The 18,185-nt window shown below is 37.5% G+C and overlaps 1 protein-coding gene across 1 annotated transcript; it reads left to right on the plus strand.

Annotated features, from left to right (window-relative positions):
• Positions 1-1,829: 1,829 nt before the first annotated feature.
• Positions 1,830-11,014, plus strand: LOC309401370 (butyrophilin subfamily 3 member A3-like; the record flags this gene model as incomplete). Its single annotated transcript, XM_081970440.1, has 10 exons — positions 1,830-2,076; positions 3,720-3,818; positions 4,525-4,551; positions 4,987-5,013; positions 5,891-5,917; positions 6,691-6,717; positions 7,588-7,614; positions 8,466-8,486; positions 8,596-8,622; positions 10,223-11,014. 10 exons carry the CDS (start codon positions 1,830-1,832, stop codon positions 10,762-10,764), a joined length of 1,071 nt encoding a protein of 356 aa, XP_081826566.1. The 3' UTR covers positions 10,765-11,014.
• Between the last annotated feature and the right edge of the window lie 7,171 nt (positions 11,015-18,185).

The raw sequence follows: 18,185 nt of genomic DNA on the forward strand, positions 1-18,185 counted from the left end.
ATAAGACGCACCTAGCTTTTGGGGAGGAAAATAAGAAAAAAATCTGCCACTGTGTCTGGCCTCAGCAATTTGCCCCCTTGTAGCAAATGGAAAACAGTCTGGTCAGCTTCAGCACAGTCTGGTTTAGCACGAGCAGCTAATTGGCGGTTGGACCATCTTCCGGAATACCACCTATCAGCTGTTCCAGGTTGCATAGATCACCATCACCCATTACTGCCTCCATGTGCCCCATTTTTGGCCTCAGTGCACTCTGTTTTTGGTCCATTCCAGGCAGCGGGATCACCACTGCCTATCCCGCCACGTGGAATGGACCAAAATGGGTCATGTGAAGGCCGAAAATGAGGCATGCGGAAGCCAAAAACAGGATGCATAGAGGGCAAAAATGGGATGTGTGGAGGTGGCAATAAGTGGTGATCACTGCAGCCTAGAACAGTTGATAGGCAGTATTCTGGGAGGCAGATCTAACCTCCAATCAGCTGCTCATGCTAAATCAGGCTGTGCTGAAGCTGACTAGGCTGTTTGCTATTTGCTGCAAGGAGGCAAATTGCTGGGAGGAAGAGGCCAAAGAGTGGGGGCAGGCAGGTGGGCAGGGTTTTGTCAACATTCACTCTATAAAACACACAGACATTTCCACCCACTTTTTGGGGGGTGGGGGGAGGGAAGTGTATCTTATACATCGAAAAATATGGTAAGTCTTTTTTGATTTAGTTAATGAGGATGCAATATCATTCATGATATTTATTTTGTGAACACACCCACATATTATTTTAAATTTCCAAATATGTTTATTACTTCAAAATATCATACCTCCTATACTTAAGAAACTTTTTTTTTACTCTGTGAAATACTTTGCCCTAAAATTGATATTAATAAAACTGATCCTATGAATACTTCTGCTCAGCAGCAAAAAACTGGGTCGGATTAAGCATTAAGCATTAGTAATTTTCAGTCTTTTCAGACCCTGTAGCCACTTTTTATCCCTTTCATATTGTCCCCATCCCCAAATTAATCTCGTTACAAAAATCTAACTTGCTGAAAAATTCAGTATCTTAGAAATCAAAATAGAGAGCTCTTTTAGAAGACCTATCAATGTTAATTCTTGTAACAATATCAGAAAGAATTCAGTTGCACAAATATTTATAAACTGCAGATTCACATCTGATGGTAAAGTGGTGTTGACAAAACTTTATATTTAAAAAAAATTTCTTTCCAATGTAATAATTGGAAAAATTGCTGACAGATTCCTCCTGATTTGTTTTCTAGTACAGATTAATATAACTCTTCTGTTTCAATGCTTTGTAAAGAAACCCTGCACTTTTACCCTACACTGTAATTTTAATTACTGTTTAGATTTATAATCTCTTTGACTCAAAGGTCCAAGTCCTGATGTCTTTATGGATGCAGCAGCAGTTTACACGGGGCTGTACAATTTCTACCTACTGGCCCTCTTCTATCTATTGTACTAATTTAATATACAAATTAGGTTCTTCTTACGTAGCTAATGTAGCTTAAAAAAAGACTGGATCTCTGCCAAGAATCTCCTGGATTCCTCAAGGGAATTGCTACTTTTGTCTTCACTAAATGTATGCTTCCATTACCTAATAAGTAAATTATGAATTATGACTCATGAAATACAAACATAGCTGTGTATAATTCAAATGATGCACATCAACAGAATTTATGAACATCTAATCAATATAAGAGATGAGATAGATAGATGAAGGATAGTTAGAAAGATAGAAAGATAGATGATGGATGGATGGAAGGATGGATCAATAGATTTCACATTAAATCAACTTCTGTCTTTAGGTTTCAGAAGCCCACTGATTATGCTTCAGCAATATGAGGGCAGTGGAATCAAACTCACCTGTAAAACTCAAGTAGAAGAGTCACCTGAGCTTTTTCAGATTTCATGGATGGACAGCAAAGGGCAGGAACTTGCTTCTGCTCCAGTTGTTCATAACAGCACCAATCTGGATATTCTTCTAGAGCCAGGTGCTGGCAATGCTATCTCCTGCAGGATTGTCAAGAAATCTTCAAATCTAGTATTGGGATCAACATCACTTATTATTGAAGGTGAATAAGAAACAGTGTTATATAAAAGTGAGATGTTATCTTATGAACATTTTTGCATTATTTCCTATTTGCTATGTGAGCTGCTTGGGGAGGGGGTAGCAGTAGATGTATTGTCCTACATCTGTATATTGAATATAGTTTTACAGTATTTATACTTAGAACCAGATCCATATGGATATGATTTTCCTACCTGGTGAAGCTTAATTGGAAAATACAATATCACTTTGTAAAATAGGAAATACTAATAAGAGGATCCATGTAATTTTCCCATCTTACATATTGACTCATGGTTTTTCTTCATAGCTAATGTGAAAGTGCTTGGGATTTTATTGTTCACAGTTCCTTAATATTAGCTACAACCTTAAAAATATTAATTCAGATGTTGAATTTATTTGACAGTTACATTTAGCTCGAATAAATACTCATCATTTTAGAGTTATACATAAATGATGGGTTGATTCTAGTTTTAATCATGCTTACACTAGATGAGAGCAAGTTTGGTGTAATGGTTAAGATATCAGGCTAGAAATGAGAGACAGTGACTTTTAGTCCCATCTTAGGCACAAAACTAATGGGCTAGTCACTCTCTCTTATCCCTTGGAAGGAGGAAATGGTACTGCTGAAAAACTGTGCCAAGAAAATTGCAGGGTTCAAGCAATTGCAGGAGTCAAAAACTGACTAGAAAACACAATAATCAGTATGTATATATTTATGTTGCAATAGAACTTAGACTTATATGTTGCTCCATAGTCATTGACATCTCTGAGTGATTTAAAAATATCAGCAAATTGCTCCCAACAATTTGAGCTCTTATTTTATCGACCTTGGAAGGATGGTAGGCTGAGTCAACTTTGAGCCAGTCAGAATTGAACTCTGGCAGGGGGCAGAGTTAGTCTGCAATACTGCATTCTAACCACTGCACCACCATGGATCTATACAGTATGTAAACACATAATAGCTAATATAAATCTCATTTATTCATTTATTTATTCAGTACATAAATTCAGTATGTGTTCTTTGCTTCCTTCTAGATACTATTTCAGCATCAATGAGTCTGCTACCACTGAAAGTGCCATACTATGAAATTTGGCTATGTTCCTAATCCAACCCATTAATCATGATATTTGTTCTGTTCCATGGAACAGACACTCTCTTTTACATCTATCATACATACAATTTAATGCTTGTATTATATAATTTTATAAACCCAGGTTTAGATACAATCAAATGGAAAGTTCTATAGGGATAGATAATAATCATTGTGTGGAGCCAATAGCACGCTTTCAAAATTCTCCATCATTTGCTATAGTCCTGCTTTCATTTTGCTTTTTGTCAACCCTAATTTAGTTCAGTTTTGTGATATTACAGATATCTGCCATTTACCAATTAATAAAAGGTAGGCATAAAATAATGAGAAAATGCTGAGATCAGAAAGGGGAAAGTATGTATAATTATTTGTATGAAGTGAAAGTGTAGATGGTCAAAATTCTTAGTTCCTGAGGTTGAGCAATCTCCAGAATGAAAACATCAAATCTCTTAATTGTCTCTAACTTTTATTTCTTTTGCTTTCCAGTTATGAAACAACTGAAAAAATCAAGACAATAAAAAAATCAAATTTAATGACAATTTCTTTCTACCTACAGATATCTTTTTCCCTGCCACCTCTGGATACATGGTTGCCTTTTTTCTGATTGTAATACTTAGCATTCTTATCATAATTGGCACTATGTATAAATTAAAAAGTAAGTATTATGATAAATAATACTAGATTATGACAAGAATAGAATAGAATATGACAAGTATGCAGACACATGGACATCTGCCTGGCCAAAAAATGAACCAAATCTAATGCCTTATTTTGAAATGAAAGTTTTAACCTAACTATTTAGCTGTATATAGGATATGGTTGTTTATCGTCAGTTTAAAAAAAGATGGGTATGATGCCTAGCAGTTAATATGCTGGGCTTGTTGACCAGAAGTTGGCAGTTCCAAACCCAAGCACTGCATGACTGAGTGAGCTCACATTCTTGCCCCAGCTGCTGCCAACCTTGCATGCAAATGCAAGTAGATAAATAGGTACCACTTTGGTGGATAGATAAAAGCATTCTGTAGCTTTGCATATAGTCATGCTGGCCACATCATCATGTAAGCATCTTCAGACAATGCTGAGTCCCTTAGCTAAGAAATGAAGATGAACACTGCCCCTGAGAATCAGACATGATTGGTCAGGGAAAACTACCTTTTTTAAAAAATAGAAAAAGAAAAGAAGAATTTTCAAAACTATACTAGAATTTGGAGACCACCTCTAAGCATTTTATACATATACCAAAAATACTTTGCATTTGTCAAAATACTTACCTGACATGGGGATTCATTATCTCGTGATGCTTAGAATGCTTTGTTCTATGCAGCATACATTTATATTAAAAGACCTGCTTTTTATTTTAGGAGACAAACTGAAGATTGCTCAGGCAGGTGAGTTGTAATATCATCTTTCGAAGAATGATAAATGGGATGACAATGGTATGGTAGGAAATAATGATAAAAGGTGGTGGTAATGGCTCTAGGAAAATTTGTTTACAGTGTCAGATGATCCATGATGGAGATTCTAAAATTCTGGGACAAGAAGCAATGGATGGAAACTAATCAAGGAGACAACCAACCTAGAAGCAAAGAGAAATTTCCTGACAGTCAGAACAATTAATCAGTAGAATGATTTGCCTTTAGAAGTTGTGGGTGCTCTAATAATGGAGGTTTTAAAAAGGAGATTGGACAGCCACTTGTCTGAAATAATGTAGGGTTTGCTTGAGCACTCCAAGGTCCTTTCCAACTCTCTTATTCTGCAGTTAAAGTGATTTAAAGAATATAAATAATCATGTCTTAATTGTTGTTCCTATCCTTCATATGCAGTAAATGAAAAGAAAGCTCTAGACGATGGTAACTATATATTTTTCTTTTCCTTCCTCCCCTTAGTCCCATTTATTATTGTTATGATCGCAATACAGATACATTACACTTGTAAAAACATGGGTGTTTATATAGGAGGGAGGGATGTTACACATGTCAAGATATCACTGCACAAACAGTTTAAATTGTGTAATTTGCATAATTTGTTCAATAATTACTAGCCCTTCAACAGTAAACTAGATTAGTACTGTCTCTACTGTAGAGCTGTAGTAACATAACTGTGGAAGTATGAATGTGCCTGCTCTCTCCTTCCCTTTATCTTTATGTGAATTAGGAACAGGCTTATCTGAGATGTTTACTTACGTTACTTTCTTGGCTTTGGTCCAAATCCCTTTTATGCAGCTATTGCCTTGCTTGCAGTGCTTTTTCTTATCCTTCAAGGCCAGTGGTTCTCAATCTTCCCAATGCCGCGGCCCTTTAATGCAGTTCCTCATGTTGTGGTGACCCCCAACCATAAAATTGGTGTCTCAGTTCCTAAGACCATCGAAAATATATGTTTTCCGATGGTCTTAGGTGACCCCTGTGAAAGGGTCGTTCAACCCCCAAAGGGGACCCAACCCACAGGTTGAGAACCACTGTTGAAGGCCATTTCCTTTACTCTCTACCATAATGTTGAGATACACATAAAGTTTGTCATGCCTTTTACAGGACTCTTATGCATGCAAATATCTTAATGAGGCTAAAGTTGTAGTATGGGGAGGAATACTCCTTCCCTAATATGATGAAATACATGTATCATCTGTTTTGAATATCCACCTCATATCAACTAGTATTTAGTGTATGTTTTGTAACTTCATGTGCATTTTCTCTTGTTATTAACGTATAGCATGTATCTTATTTCTTGTAGAAATATTAAACCTAAAAAATTTACGAGGTAAGAACATTCTTTTATTCTGAAGGTTGAGTAATCCAGTTTATTGGATAATGTATTGTAGAGTCTCATAGCAATATCATCCACTTTCTTTTGTCAGAAACTGAGCTAGAATAGGATATGCAAAACATTCATCATGGAGAGCCAAAAACCCAATTTTCCTATTTTGAAATTTTATTTTCAGCAATGGATAAATGGATATAGATAGAGGGGGCATTTTGTTTCAGGGATAATATTGTGTTAGCAAGCTAATAGTTAGTAGAATAATTGCAATATTAATTTACTCGGTTGCTAACATTAAGGTCCTTAAAGTTAATGAAAATTGAAGAAAGTTCTCAATGAGTGATACATGCTTTCTAACAATCAGAGTGGATAATTTTTTTTCAAGATCTTGTTTAATTATGTAATTGAAAGCTGGTTTGTTATAGAAAGCTAGTTTATTATAAGAAATGTAGATTGTGTGGTGGGTAACAGGGATATTACCCCAACTATACTTATGGATTTAGAATAAAAACAAAAAATGACTGAGAAACAGGTTTGATTTAATTTTCCGTTGTTCCATAATGGGTAACAGTCAAAATATTACATTTTAGATTACATTGGAACTATTTTGTTCAAAGTTTGAAGTAACATTTTAACATTGCTCCTCCCTAGGATGGAATTGAATTTTACATGGAGATTTGAATCATATGAAATTAGAACACTATCTGATAATTATTTATTTAACGAGTAATGCTATACCAGCAGGTGGCTAACTCTACTCTATTTTCTCCCAGAAAGTGAAAAAAACAAATGTGAAAAAGGTAATTTCATAGTTGCTTAGTATTTCTTATTTAATATATAAATCCCTTTCTTCTTTATTCCAATTTCAAAGCAATAGAATAGGAAGTAAGAATAGTAAGAATATAAATATAAATAATAAACCTAAATTAAATTATTAAATTATTTAATATTAAAAGTTGAGTGAAATTTGCTTGTTTTTATTATTGTATTAAATGGGAGGACATCTCTTTAGGGAGCATATTTTATATCCTTGGAACCAGCAAAGAAAAAAATATTCCCTGAGTAATCAATATTTCAACTTCTAGCAGTTGAAATATCTTCAGAAAGATCTCTCTTGTTGATTTGATGTTTTATAGCCTATGCCATTCAGGGTTTTAAATGTTAATGGTAACCTAGAAGAGCAAAGCTGAACAAACAAGTGTTGTCTCTTATTATTCCATGTTTCCTTTCTTTATTCTTGAAATCAATAAATAATCCATATGAACCTAACCAGCATTTGCCAGTGTTACCTCTCTATGAAGTGTCCTAATGCTGGAGTCCAAGCTGAAGTAAATCTAATCTGTTTTTTTTCTGCAAAGAATGATGGAAATTGCTGTATATCCATTGCTATGAGCTACCCGGCAAATCAAAATGCTAGTGGAGCAATGCTAGATTGAAGAAAAACCAGATTATGTCCATTCTGGGCCATCTCTGCATTCCACAGAGCTGCCAGGACTGTAGCAGTATTGCTAATAGAGAAACATGAAATTATCTAAATTCCATCAAATGCCTCATCTGAAACATTTTAATGAGTCTATCATCCCTTCTGGTATTTAGTGGAATTAATAAATTAAAATTGACATAAATGGGTTTCCTGTTTTTCATTGATTCTTCAATTTGTTTGTTTATAGAATTGAAAGAAGCAGAAGATAAACTTGGTAAGGGAACAAATTGTAATGTAACTTTCAGTTGTTGGCGAATGAAAGTATGAATGGAATTACAGTATATCCAGCTATTTTCAGACTTCATCTTAAATCATGCTTAACTTAGTTCCATTATAAATTTAAATTCTGTATGACATAAACAGCAATAATGCTTAGGAAAATGGTGAAATGAAACCCTAAATATATGCATATGTAAATAAGATAGTATCTTCATATGTATATGTTTGGATATATATGTATATGCCCATATTAATGGATATGTCTCAAAAGTTGATTGTAGGCATGATTTTTCCAAATTGTTTTTCCAAAAACATAAGTGAAGGCACTTGTTCACTTAGGACTAGTCTTAAACATCTGTGGTACAGATAGAAAAACATTCCTGTCTCTATAGTTGGATCTATTCAGAAGTTTTAGAATGCATATCAATATATCATATAATGATGTTTCATATAACAATCTCTACTCTTTTTGTCACTGAATGGAAAGTTTAGTGAGAGAGAATTGGCGAGTTCTTCAAATGCATTATCGCATGTTAATCCTTCCAAAGGTTTAACATACATACTTTACCCCTGTTCTTCCAAAACTAGAGGATTCTAAAAGTACAATTAAGGCTACATGATCATCATTGATTGAGAAAAATAAGAGTTTGTTTAACTGAATTCAGCAAAACTTCCTTTAGCCCTTCCTTTTTTTGCTCATGTTTAATTCTAAGTTCTTCATATTAGTTGCTATATCTTTAGTATTTTTGTCAGAATCTTTTAAAGTGTAATTACACTTTTTTTCTTTTTACAACCATTGTAATTATACTATTACAATCAATGTAATATTGGATTTTTCTTTTTCAGTAAAAGAATCAACAGAATTAGGTGAGTTATATAGATCCTACTTGGCTTCAGCAATATGTTTTCTTTGATAATAAAGAAGTCCTTGCAAATTTCATCATTCTTATTTGTTTGATTGATTTTTTTATTGCAGATTTCAGGAGGGCAGCATCCAAAGCAGGTATATTTATTTGTGAATATAAGCCATGAAGTAATTGAATATAATCAAAAATTATAAAGAATCTTTATTAAAAATGCATGTAGCAGCTAAGATGGAAAGAGCATATGAGAAATGAGGAAATTCATATAGCAGGATAAGGGAAAGAAAGAGAATATCATTCAAATGATTAGTAGTTACCCTATAATAGGCTGTTTGCAATATAGAAACTGTAATATTAAATACATCACATCTTATTTGGGTTTAATTCCAATAAGAAATTACACAATACTTTCATAAATCTCATAGAGACCTTGAGGATATAAAAAGTTCCAACCATTTATTTTAGCTCAGGACCTATTAAAGAAAAATAGAAAAATGTTTATTTGAAAAAGCTTAATATGCTTTCCATTCATAAAACTAATTGTTGAATCAAGGTGTTAATACTTAAGATTAGTTCACCCAGCTGATTTAATGAAATGGAGGTTCCAATATTACATTGAATTGGAACAGTGATCCTAGATTAAAATTATTTTCAAATAAAATATGTCTGAATAAGTTAAAAAAAGATTTTTTAATATTAAGAAATAATGAAATATTTTTATTTAAAATATTTTATGTATTTGGTAGATTATATGCAATTGTAGTGGAGATCCTATGAAGCAAGTAGGCTACATATTAATCACAGTTGTTGTAATTGGACAGTTAATTGAAACAGAGTAGGAAATAACCAGTATATAAATAAATATAAATATAATATAAAACTTTTACACTATGTTATTGCATCTTAAAGAATTCTGTATTAATTATGATAAAGTCATAGTAAATTTATGATATATGCAAACATTTGAGATATGCTAACAGCTGAAAATAACATATTAGTATTTTAAAATACTAAGATACTCCTAAAAATACAGCATTCTAAGTTAATCTGATTAATTGAATTTATAAAATGTTTTGTAAATGTATGGATTTCTAAGTTTTTATATATTAGAAAGAAAATTTAGCAAAATATATATTTACAGATTATTAGTGAAGCATAACAGATTATCATTATTGTTGTTCATATATTAACATTCCTGAGGTAAAAAACACAAAGGTAATTACAGGTGGGAGGAGGGTGGATGGGCCTATCATGTGCACAATGGTCAAATTGATTAATGGTACATAAAGGCAGATATCTCTTTAATGGTAATTTTTACACTCTGACAATGTTAGCAGAACATTGGGCGAACCAGTAGTAATGGTGGAAGGCTCCACCCACAGCGGATGTGCAGAAGCGTCACGCATGGGAGAGCATGTGTCGGAGCGTGCCCGAACCGGTAGTAAAAAAATTATCAACCCACCACTGGATGGATAGCTTTACAAATATGAAAAATTAAATAAACATTTACATGGGTCATTAAACTGAATATAAAACTCTTTTAATGACCTTGTATTTGGAACCATGCATGATTAATAATCATTTTCTGAAGAGAGAATGAAAAATACTGACACACTGTACAGTTTTAAACAGTTTACTAATCTGCAAAAATTCTTATGTGTAAATAATGTGTTACAGAATTATGTTAGTCTTTCTTTCTATCAGTGATATTATTAATATTATTGTTTTCCTATTTTCTAGTCAATATCACTTTGGATCCTAAATGCACACATACAGAGCTCACCATAAACAAAAATAAAATCAGATTCAATCCATCTGGTTCAGGATCAAGGGATCTTAAAGGCATTCCAATTGCTGTGGCAAATGAGGGGTTTGATAAAGATGAAAAGTATTGGGAGGTGGAAGTTGGACAAAAAACAGACTGGGAACTGGGAGTACTTTCTGAGGAGGCAAGAAACAAATTAGTACAAGAAAAGCTGGAAAAGCCACTGGAAGATGGATACGTGTCTATGAGATGGTTCAAAGGTCAATATTACTGTTTAGGAGGAAATAGTAAAATCTGCAGTGAACATGAAGAATGCAAAGTTGTAGGTGTTTACCTGTACATGAAAGGAGAAGAGCATACACTCTCATTTTTTGATGCTGAGCAAATGTATCCCATTCAGTCCATCCCTACCAGCTTTTCTGGGAAAATGTTTCCATTTTTCAATCCTGGGAAGGATGAAATGTATTTAGAAATTCGCCCAGTGAATATCCCTTCATATTTAGTATCCCTTGGATAATAAGCTTAAGAACCTTATGATGCTTGCTTGTTTTTATAGGGTTTTCTTTTTGGGTAGAGATTGATTTAAACCTGATATGGCCTTTCTTGATTTCTTTCTCCTACCCATAGCTGAAAGATGTTGAAATGTTTGATGCTTATGTTCTGATGCATGTAAAAATGGTCCCTAATGTTCCAGGCAACCAGTGAGGATTCTACATTAGAACTCATCTCTTATGATTGATAATGAAACTTATTAATTGAAGAAAACATACTGCTGTAGTTTTAATTAAATGTATTTATTTCAAAATATTGTGTGTGTGTGTGTCTGTTGCAAAATATTCTTCTAATTCAAATTATGGTATAAAGCATTCTGTCTATTCTGGAAGCTGTACGTCCCAAAACTTGGTTTCTAATATCAGTAGAATAGGATTGTAGGCAGATTTGAAATGAAATATGGAAATATACTACTTTAAAATAAAAGTTATAGAACCTTCTTTGAATGACCATAGTTAGACTTTACACAATCTGCATTCATCAGTAGCAAAAGAAAACATGGTTATTTTGTACACAATAAATATATTGATACTTTGATTGCCTTTCTGTCCTGTTTTCAATGGTGGATCCCAACTCGAATTTTTATAGGAATTCTATATTCATTGCTTTGTGAATATAGAAACTAGAGCTTGAATGTATAACCATTATGTCATTCTATGTTGTGATTAAAACCTATTTTGTTTTAATCAAAGACATTATGATCAGGGAAAAAAATACTCTGAATGTGATTTATAAATTGGAAATAGAAATGGATTTGTGAAGGGACTTTTCTTATGCTTGTGTTTTAAACATTTTCTCTCTGTCCTGCAAAAAACTGAGACTCTCCTTTGCAAAGCATCTTCCCTTAATAACACTAATTTTCCCTGTTTCATCAGGGAAGGGCAAAGATTGCCCATAGTGTAGTGGAACTTCTTGATTGTTGAACAAATAATGCAAATAAAAAAAAGAATTATCTGGAAATTAAAGTAAAAAAGAGATAGATTTGTTTGTGTTATGTGGGAGATGACCAAGTCCCGAAGAAGGTTACCTCAGGCAAGGTTGGAAGCTATTTAATTAAGCTAAAACTGCATTATGTTTTTTAAAAATGTATTTGCTGTATGTGTGTTATGTGAATTTGAAATTGATCTTGTTGCCTTCTATCAACCACTTCAGCTTGGCTGAGCTACAGACTCCAAAAGTTTTCGTTTTGCTTTCCCTTCTGTATTTAGCTGAGGGGCTGAAAATGTCCCCTTTAGTTCTCTGCTGGGTCCCCTTATAATGAAGGGATGGCAGCAGTAGCGGTGCCTAATCTTCCAGTCATCATTTCCAACACAGAAGCAGTTATCTCAGAACTGAAGGATTTCTGAGCATGCCATTTTCCTTTCTATACCTGGTTATGAGATGAGCTGCAATTGATTACTCAAATTATATTAGCAATAATACAGTATTTATTTTTTTATTTTATACATACAAATTTTATAGAGTCATGAAATGGAAAGTTAGATGAAAATGTGCAATGAAGACCAGTCATAAACCGTTCCGTTTCTTTCTAGGGTATGAGCAATAAGATTCAGGGGTCGGTTTCAACTGATACGGACTTTTATAGCCGTATCGGATGATGAAATTTAGCATGTCTTCCCGTACCCATTGTTCTGGAAGCCCGCTCGCTCCCCCCGCCCGGTCACCACACGATCTCTCTCTCTCTCTCTCTCTCTCTCTCTCTCTCTCTCTCTCTCTCTCTCTCTCTCCCCCTCCGTCTGTCCACACCATGCTTGCCCCACCCACCCACTTCCTATGCTGGAGTGGAGAACTTGGCGGTTGGACGACACACGTGTTTCCTTCTCTTTGACAGCTGTATCGTTTGCAATGGGGTGGGGTGGGGGGAGAAATCCATGCATTAAAGGGAGGAAAGGCTGTCCCTAGCAGAAGCTTGGCCTTCTTCCCCCTCCAACCCATGGATTTCTCCCCACCCCACTGCAAACGATACGGCTGTCAAAGCGAAGGAACGGTAGAAGCCCATGCTGGATCGGGCTTCAGTGCTGCTTTGGTCTGGGCTCCCGAAAAAGCCTTCCTTGGCCGCTTCCTTCTCTTTGACAAACAGCTTGCAAAACGGGGCACTTCTCAAAGAGAAGGAATTGGGAGTGGGGGTGAAGCCCATGCTAGATCAGGCTTCAGCGCTACTTTGGTCTGGGCTCCTGAAAAAGCCTCCCTCTGCTGCTTCCTTCTCTTTGACCGCTGTCAGTGGCAGATATGAGAGAAATGGTGTATGTGTGAGTGAGTGAGTGTGTGTGTGTGTGTGTGTGTGCGCGCGTGCCCCATCTCCCCCCTTCTGACAGAGCTGCAGTGTTGGTGCTCAGAGGTGAGGTGGCGTGTCCCCCCCGCCATTTTGGAAGAAAAGAAATCCCGTGCAGAAAGAGGAGGTGGGGTGGCGTAAAACAGCACTCCCTTAAACCAAAGGCTCTGAGTAACTGGAAAAGAAAGCTGTGCTTTTCAAGCGGTAGTTTTCAGTAGGTTCCAAGCACAGCTTTCTTTCCCAGTTACTCAGGCTTACTCAGATGGCGCTGCTTTTTGCCACCCCTCCTCCTCCTCCTGCAAGCGACAGGTGCCTCAGACTCGACGGGCATCTCATGGGAGACAGTGGCCATGATGACTTTATTCCCAAGTAGTTGCTGCCCCCGCTCCCTCCTAAGCCCTCCCAGGAGCTGAGCGGAGCAGGAATGCAAAATGTCTCTCCTTTCCAGTCATCGCTGCCCGTTGGCCCGATTCCCTGAGGCAATTTGTGGAGCTGCTAGCGCTCATGAATACGCGGGGGTGCTGTTTTCAGGCTTTCAATGCCTATGGCTATAGGTAGGGAGCAATGATGTGCAGTGAGGTTTATGGCTGGTGAGGCTGGTGATGTCATCAAACTGCATGGTTGCTCCGATCGCACGGGCACAGCCCGAGCGGAAAAGTTTCTCTTCTCAGAAATGTCTTCTCAGTGGAGCTCCTGAAAGGGACAGGCAGGCTGCCACAGTGTCACGATGTTAAAAAGTTTGCTAGGCCTGAACTGAATGAACTGACATTCAAGAGTTAAACTAAGAAAGCTTTATTGCGCAGGTCATAAAACAAAATGTTATCTGAAAGTGATTTATTGCGCACGCGTTACACATTCCAAATTCTTTTCTTCTTTGTTCGGCTGCCAAACAGAACTTGGCAACCGAAGCTTTCATTATCAAAATGTAACCATTAGTTATTTCTGTTTCATTTACTTTTATTAAAGTTTGTTTATTAATTAGAATACTTTTAAAGACTTTTATTTTTCTCAATATCTCAAAAGATATGCGGAAGGGAATCAGCCACGGTCCATTGATCTCAGATATCAGGCGTTTTTTTCCCCCTGAAAACTTGGTAGCAGAGGATGGTTTTGATGATACCAGCTGAGATGGTTACAATTTATGGTTGTATTTTCTCTTCGCGCTATCTAAAGATAACCGACTAAGCCTAATTAGCAATGTCGGGGAAAAAGAAAAAAAAAGAAAAGGAAAGATGGGGCGAGCACAGATGAATCAGCTTCCTCTGACAAGGAGGCTCCCTCGGACACAGAGAAGCAAAAACCTTCAAACGTATTCCAGGAGCAACAAAGTGCCGAGCCAGATATGGGGGAAGGAGCTACAGGACGCGACATCCACGAAACGAGGTCAGTGGTTCCTCCTTCTAAAATATCTCCAGGAGATTATGAATTTTTGGGGGCCAAGCCAAAACTTCCCACTCTGCCAGAGCCACTCCATTCCCAGACCCTCGCAGATTATCAAACAATTGATGAATGGCAACTGCCGGCACAAAAAAAATCCTCCCACGCAGAAAGCAGATTTTATGAAATCCCCCCAGATGATGAGCAAGAAATGCAAAGCTATCTTGATCAAATAGAACGTTTCGAAAGATATGCTAGGGAGGCGAGAATGTGCTTTGAGGAAATAAAGCAAAGTAGGAGGAGCTCCCCCACTCCCAAAATGTCTGAGGACGCCATCTTGTCTTCAAAACAACAGCCTAAGACACACCCCACAGAGTTCATTGGTCAATTAGAACAAAGAGACATGTACACGTCACCGAGGTCACGTGGTCCCTTTGAGTCAACTGAACTTCCGCATACGTATAGAAAGGTGAGGCAGCCAAAAAGTGAAGCTGCACTGCCATCTGCTGGCGGAGAAAAATTATTACAGCAAAAGATGAAGCAGTTGGACCAGATTTTTAGAGATCTGTCTATGAGTTTTACAGAAGCCCAAACTTTGCCCTCAAAGGTTAAGTCTTCAACACCCCCTGGCGGCGTTGAATCCTCCCTAGATGGAAAAAGGCAAAGCCAAAGGCGAATTCGAGGAAGCCAATTTGATGTTGCCACGCAAAGGCCAATGATGCAACCCCAGCATCCCCTGGTTCAACAACCAGATTTGCAACCAGAGCAACAAATTGTTCCTCAGCAGGTATTCACAGTCACCCCCTTGACTGGTGAGTCCAAATTAAAGGAGTCAGGAGAGAATTATAAAGCCTGGGTCAGTGAAATTGCTTCGAAGAGAAGGCACATATTCCATGGTTTTTAATCCTTCCCGTCAACCCTGGACACCTGCAATGAGAGACCTCGAAAACAGAGCAATCACGACTTTACTCATGTCAATGGAAATTGAGATCCAAGGTATCTTTCCACCTGATGCAACTGCCCAAGAAATATGGGCTATTTTGGAAGATTGCTACAGGCCCATTTCAATTGAATCCTCATGTTTGCTCATGTCTGAGTTCCATGGTTCGAAGTTGAAACCTGGTGAACGAATTGGTGGACATTTGACCAAACTGAAAAGAATGAGAAGTGAATTGAGACAAAATGGCCATGTAATCGATGATATCCAAATGGTTAGCATCATCATTAACTCATTGAATTATGAATGGAAAGATGCTGTTGCAAAGATTAACTACGTGCCTATTGCTCAACGCACAGTTAACCACGTTTGCAAACTTTTAGTGGAAGACGAAGCTATCAGGTTAGCTACACCACATCTGCAACGGCCTCCAGCATCAAAGGCTCCAGCCAGACGTCCCTTCCGAGGAAGAGGCTACGCTCCAAGGATGCCAAAGTGCTACACCTGCAACCGTGTGGGACATGACACCCGGGATTGTCCCCAACAAGTTCCAGCTCCCGCCACGTACCAGCCCAGAGGAACAGATTCCAGAGGCAGAGGTAGAGGCGGAAGACAAGGTCGTCGTGGTCCAAGGCGTGATCCACAAACTCCACTTGTGACACTGGCCATAACCAACGTTCCACAACCTGATCCAAAGTTCGACAGACGTCTTTTGTGGACTTTAGATAGTGGAGCAGCTGTGCACGTTACCCACAGAAGGGAACTTTTCACAGAGATGGGCGAACCAGAGCCCGAGTATCGAGAACTGTATTCCTTCACCAACCACACTTGCAAGGTTATGGGAAAAGGAACTGTTTACATTGAAGAACTCGATACACACATCCCTGATGTTTATTACATACCTTCAGCAACCAGTAATTTGCTTAGTCAAAGTCACTTGTCTAGAGATTTAAAGTTCCAGGTTCACCACCTCGAAAAAGCAAGTTACTTAGTTAAAGATGGTGATATTGTTGCTGAAACCATGCTGATTGGTGGTGTTTATTACTTAAAGCCAAAGCCTAAAGGGCAAGCACAGGCAAGTATGCAAACTCCAAAAAGGCACAACGCAAACCCAGAGAGAGTTGTCCCAGAGAGAGAAAACGTTACTGTGCCAAAGGCTCCTAAAGCCAACAAACAAAGAAAACAGAAACAGATTGCTCAGAGCAAGCCTGAGGGTCCTCATGAAACTGTTAATGTTGAGAATTCACTAACTGGTAAACCTTTGCATTCCAGGTGTATTCACAAGTGGCACAGAAGATTGGGACATGCCAGTTTCCGTGTTCTTAGAAAGATGCCGGAGTTCGCAAAAGGTTTGGATCTAAAGGGGTGTAAGGTGTTTTTGGATTGTGCCATTTGCAAAAAGGCTAAATCCAAGGCGGCTCCAATTCCAAAACACGCTACACGCCTGTCAACACACATTTTTGATTTGGTACACACTGACATAGTGGGTCCTTTCCCACCAACACTTGGTGGCAGAAAGTATTTTTTAACAATTGTAGATAATCATTCTAGATATGGATTTGTATATCCTATGAGAGAGAAATCTGAGACCTTTCAGATCTTTAAAGACTTTGCAGCGTTTGTTTCTACACAATACCAAGTTCGCATCGCCAGAATCCAGAGTGACCGTGGTGCAGAATTCATGTCTCAGCGTTTCCAGGACTGGATGCGTAAGAATGGAATTCTTCATCAGACATCTGCTCCATATACACCGGCTCATAACGGAGTCGTAGAAAGAAGACAAGGGGTTCTACAAACCATGATGCGTTGTCTTCTAGAAGATGCCAATCTCAGTAACGCATACTGGGGTGAAGCAATCAAGTATGCAAATTACATTGTCAACCGTACTTGGAGCAGTGTAATCAATCAAACTCCTTTCTACATGCTGTATGGCTACAAGCCTGATCTCAAGAACCTCCACATTTTTGGTTCATATGCTATGGTGAACACTCCCTTAAGTCAAAGAAGAAAGGGAGGTATAGTAGCAAAGAGACTAAGATTTATGGGTATTGATGATAATTCAAAATGGTACAAATTCATTGATACTAAACATGTGATTGTCATTTCACAATCTGCTAATTTTGAGGAAGACATTGACTGGTCCAGGATTCATTCCAATGATCCTGAAGTTTATTTTCCTAGAGATGGTGTTCCAGATGCCATGCAGCCTGATGACAATTCACAGGCAGATGTTCCTTCTACCAGTTCTTCACAACCTGATGTTCCGTCTTCGCAAGCCGCGGATGCTGATGCTAGCGACGAACGTGAGGACGAGGATGATGATGATGACGAAGAAGAAGACTGGTCTGTTGTTCCTAGACGCTCCAAGAGGGCCACAAAAGGAATCCCTCCACAACGTTATTCATGGCAACTGACAAAAACACCAGTACCTTTGATTTGCAACGTTACTCTTCCTCCAGAGACATTCACACAAATCAAACAGCTTCCTGATTCGGAACAAGACAAATGGTATGATGCAATGCAGGATGAAATGGACAGTTTAAAGAAACTTAATGTATTCACACCTGCAAAACCTCCAGCAAACAAGAAAGTCATTGGCACCCGATGGGTCTACAGAATCAAAAAAAACCCGAATGGTGAGTCTTTATACAAAGCCAGACTGGTAGCTCAGGGTTTCGCTCAACGTTATCCTGAGGACTACACAAACACTTACTCACCAACAGTCAGAACTGAAAGTGTAAAAATTGCCTTAACCATTGCAACTATTCTTGGTTTAGAAGTTTTTCAATTTGATGTGGAC

The sequence above is a fragment of the Natrix helvetica genome (assembly GCF_964273705.1).
Source record: "Natrix helvetica genome assembly, chromosome: Z".
Taxonomy (NCBI): Eukaryota; Metazoa; Chordata; class Lepidosauria; order Squamata; family Natricidae; genus Natrix; species Natrix helvetica.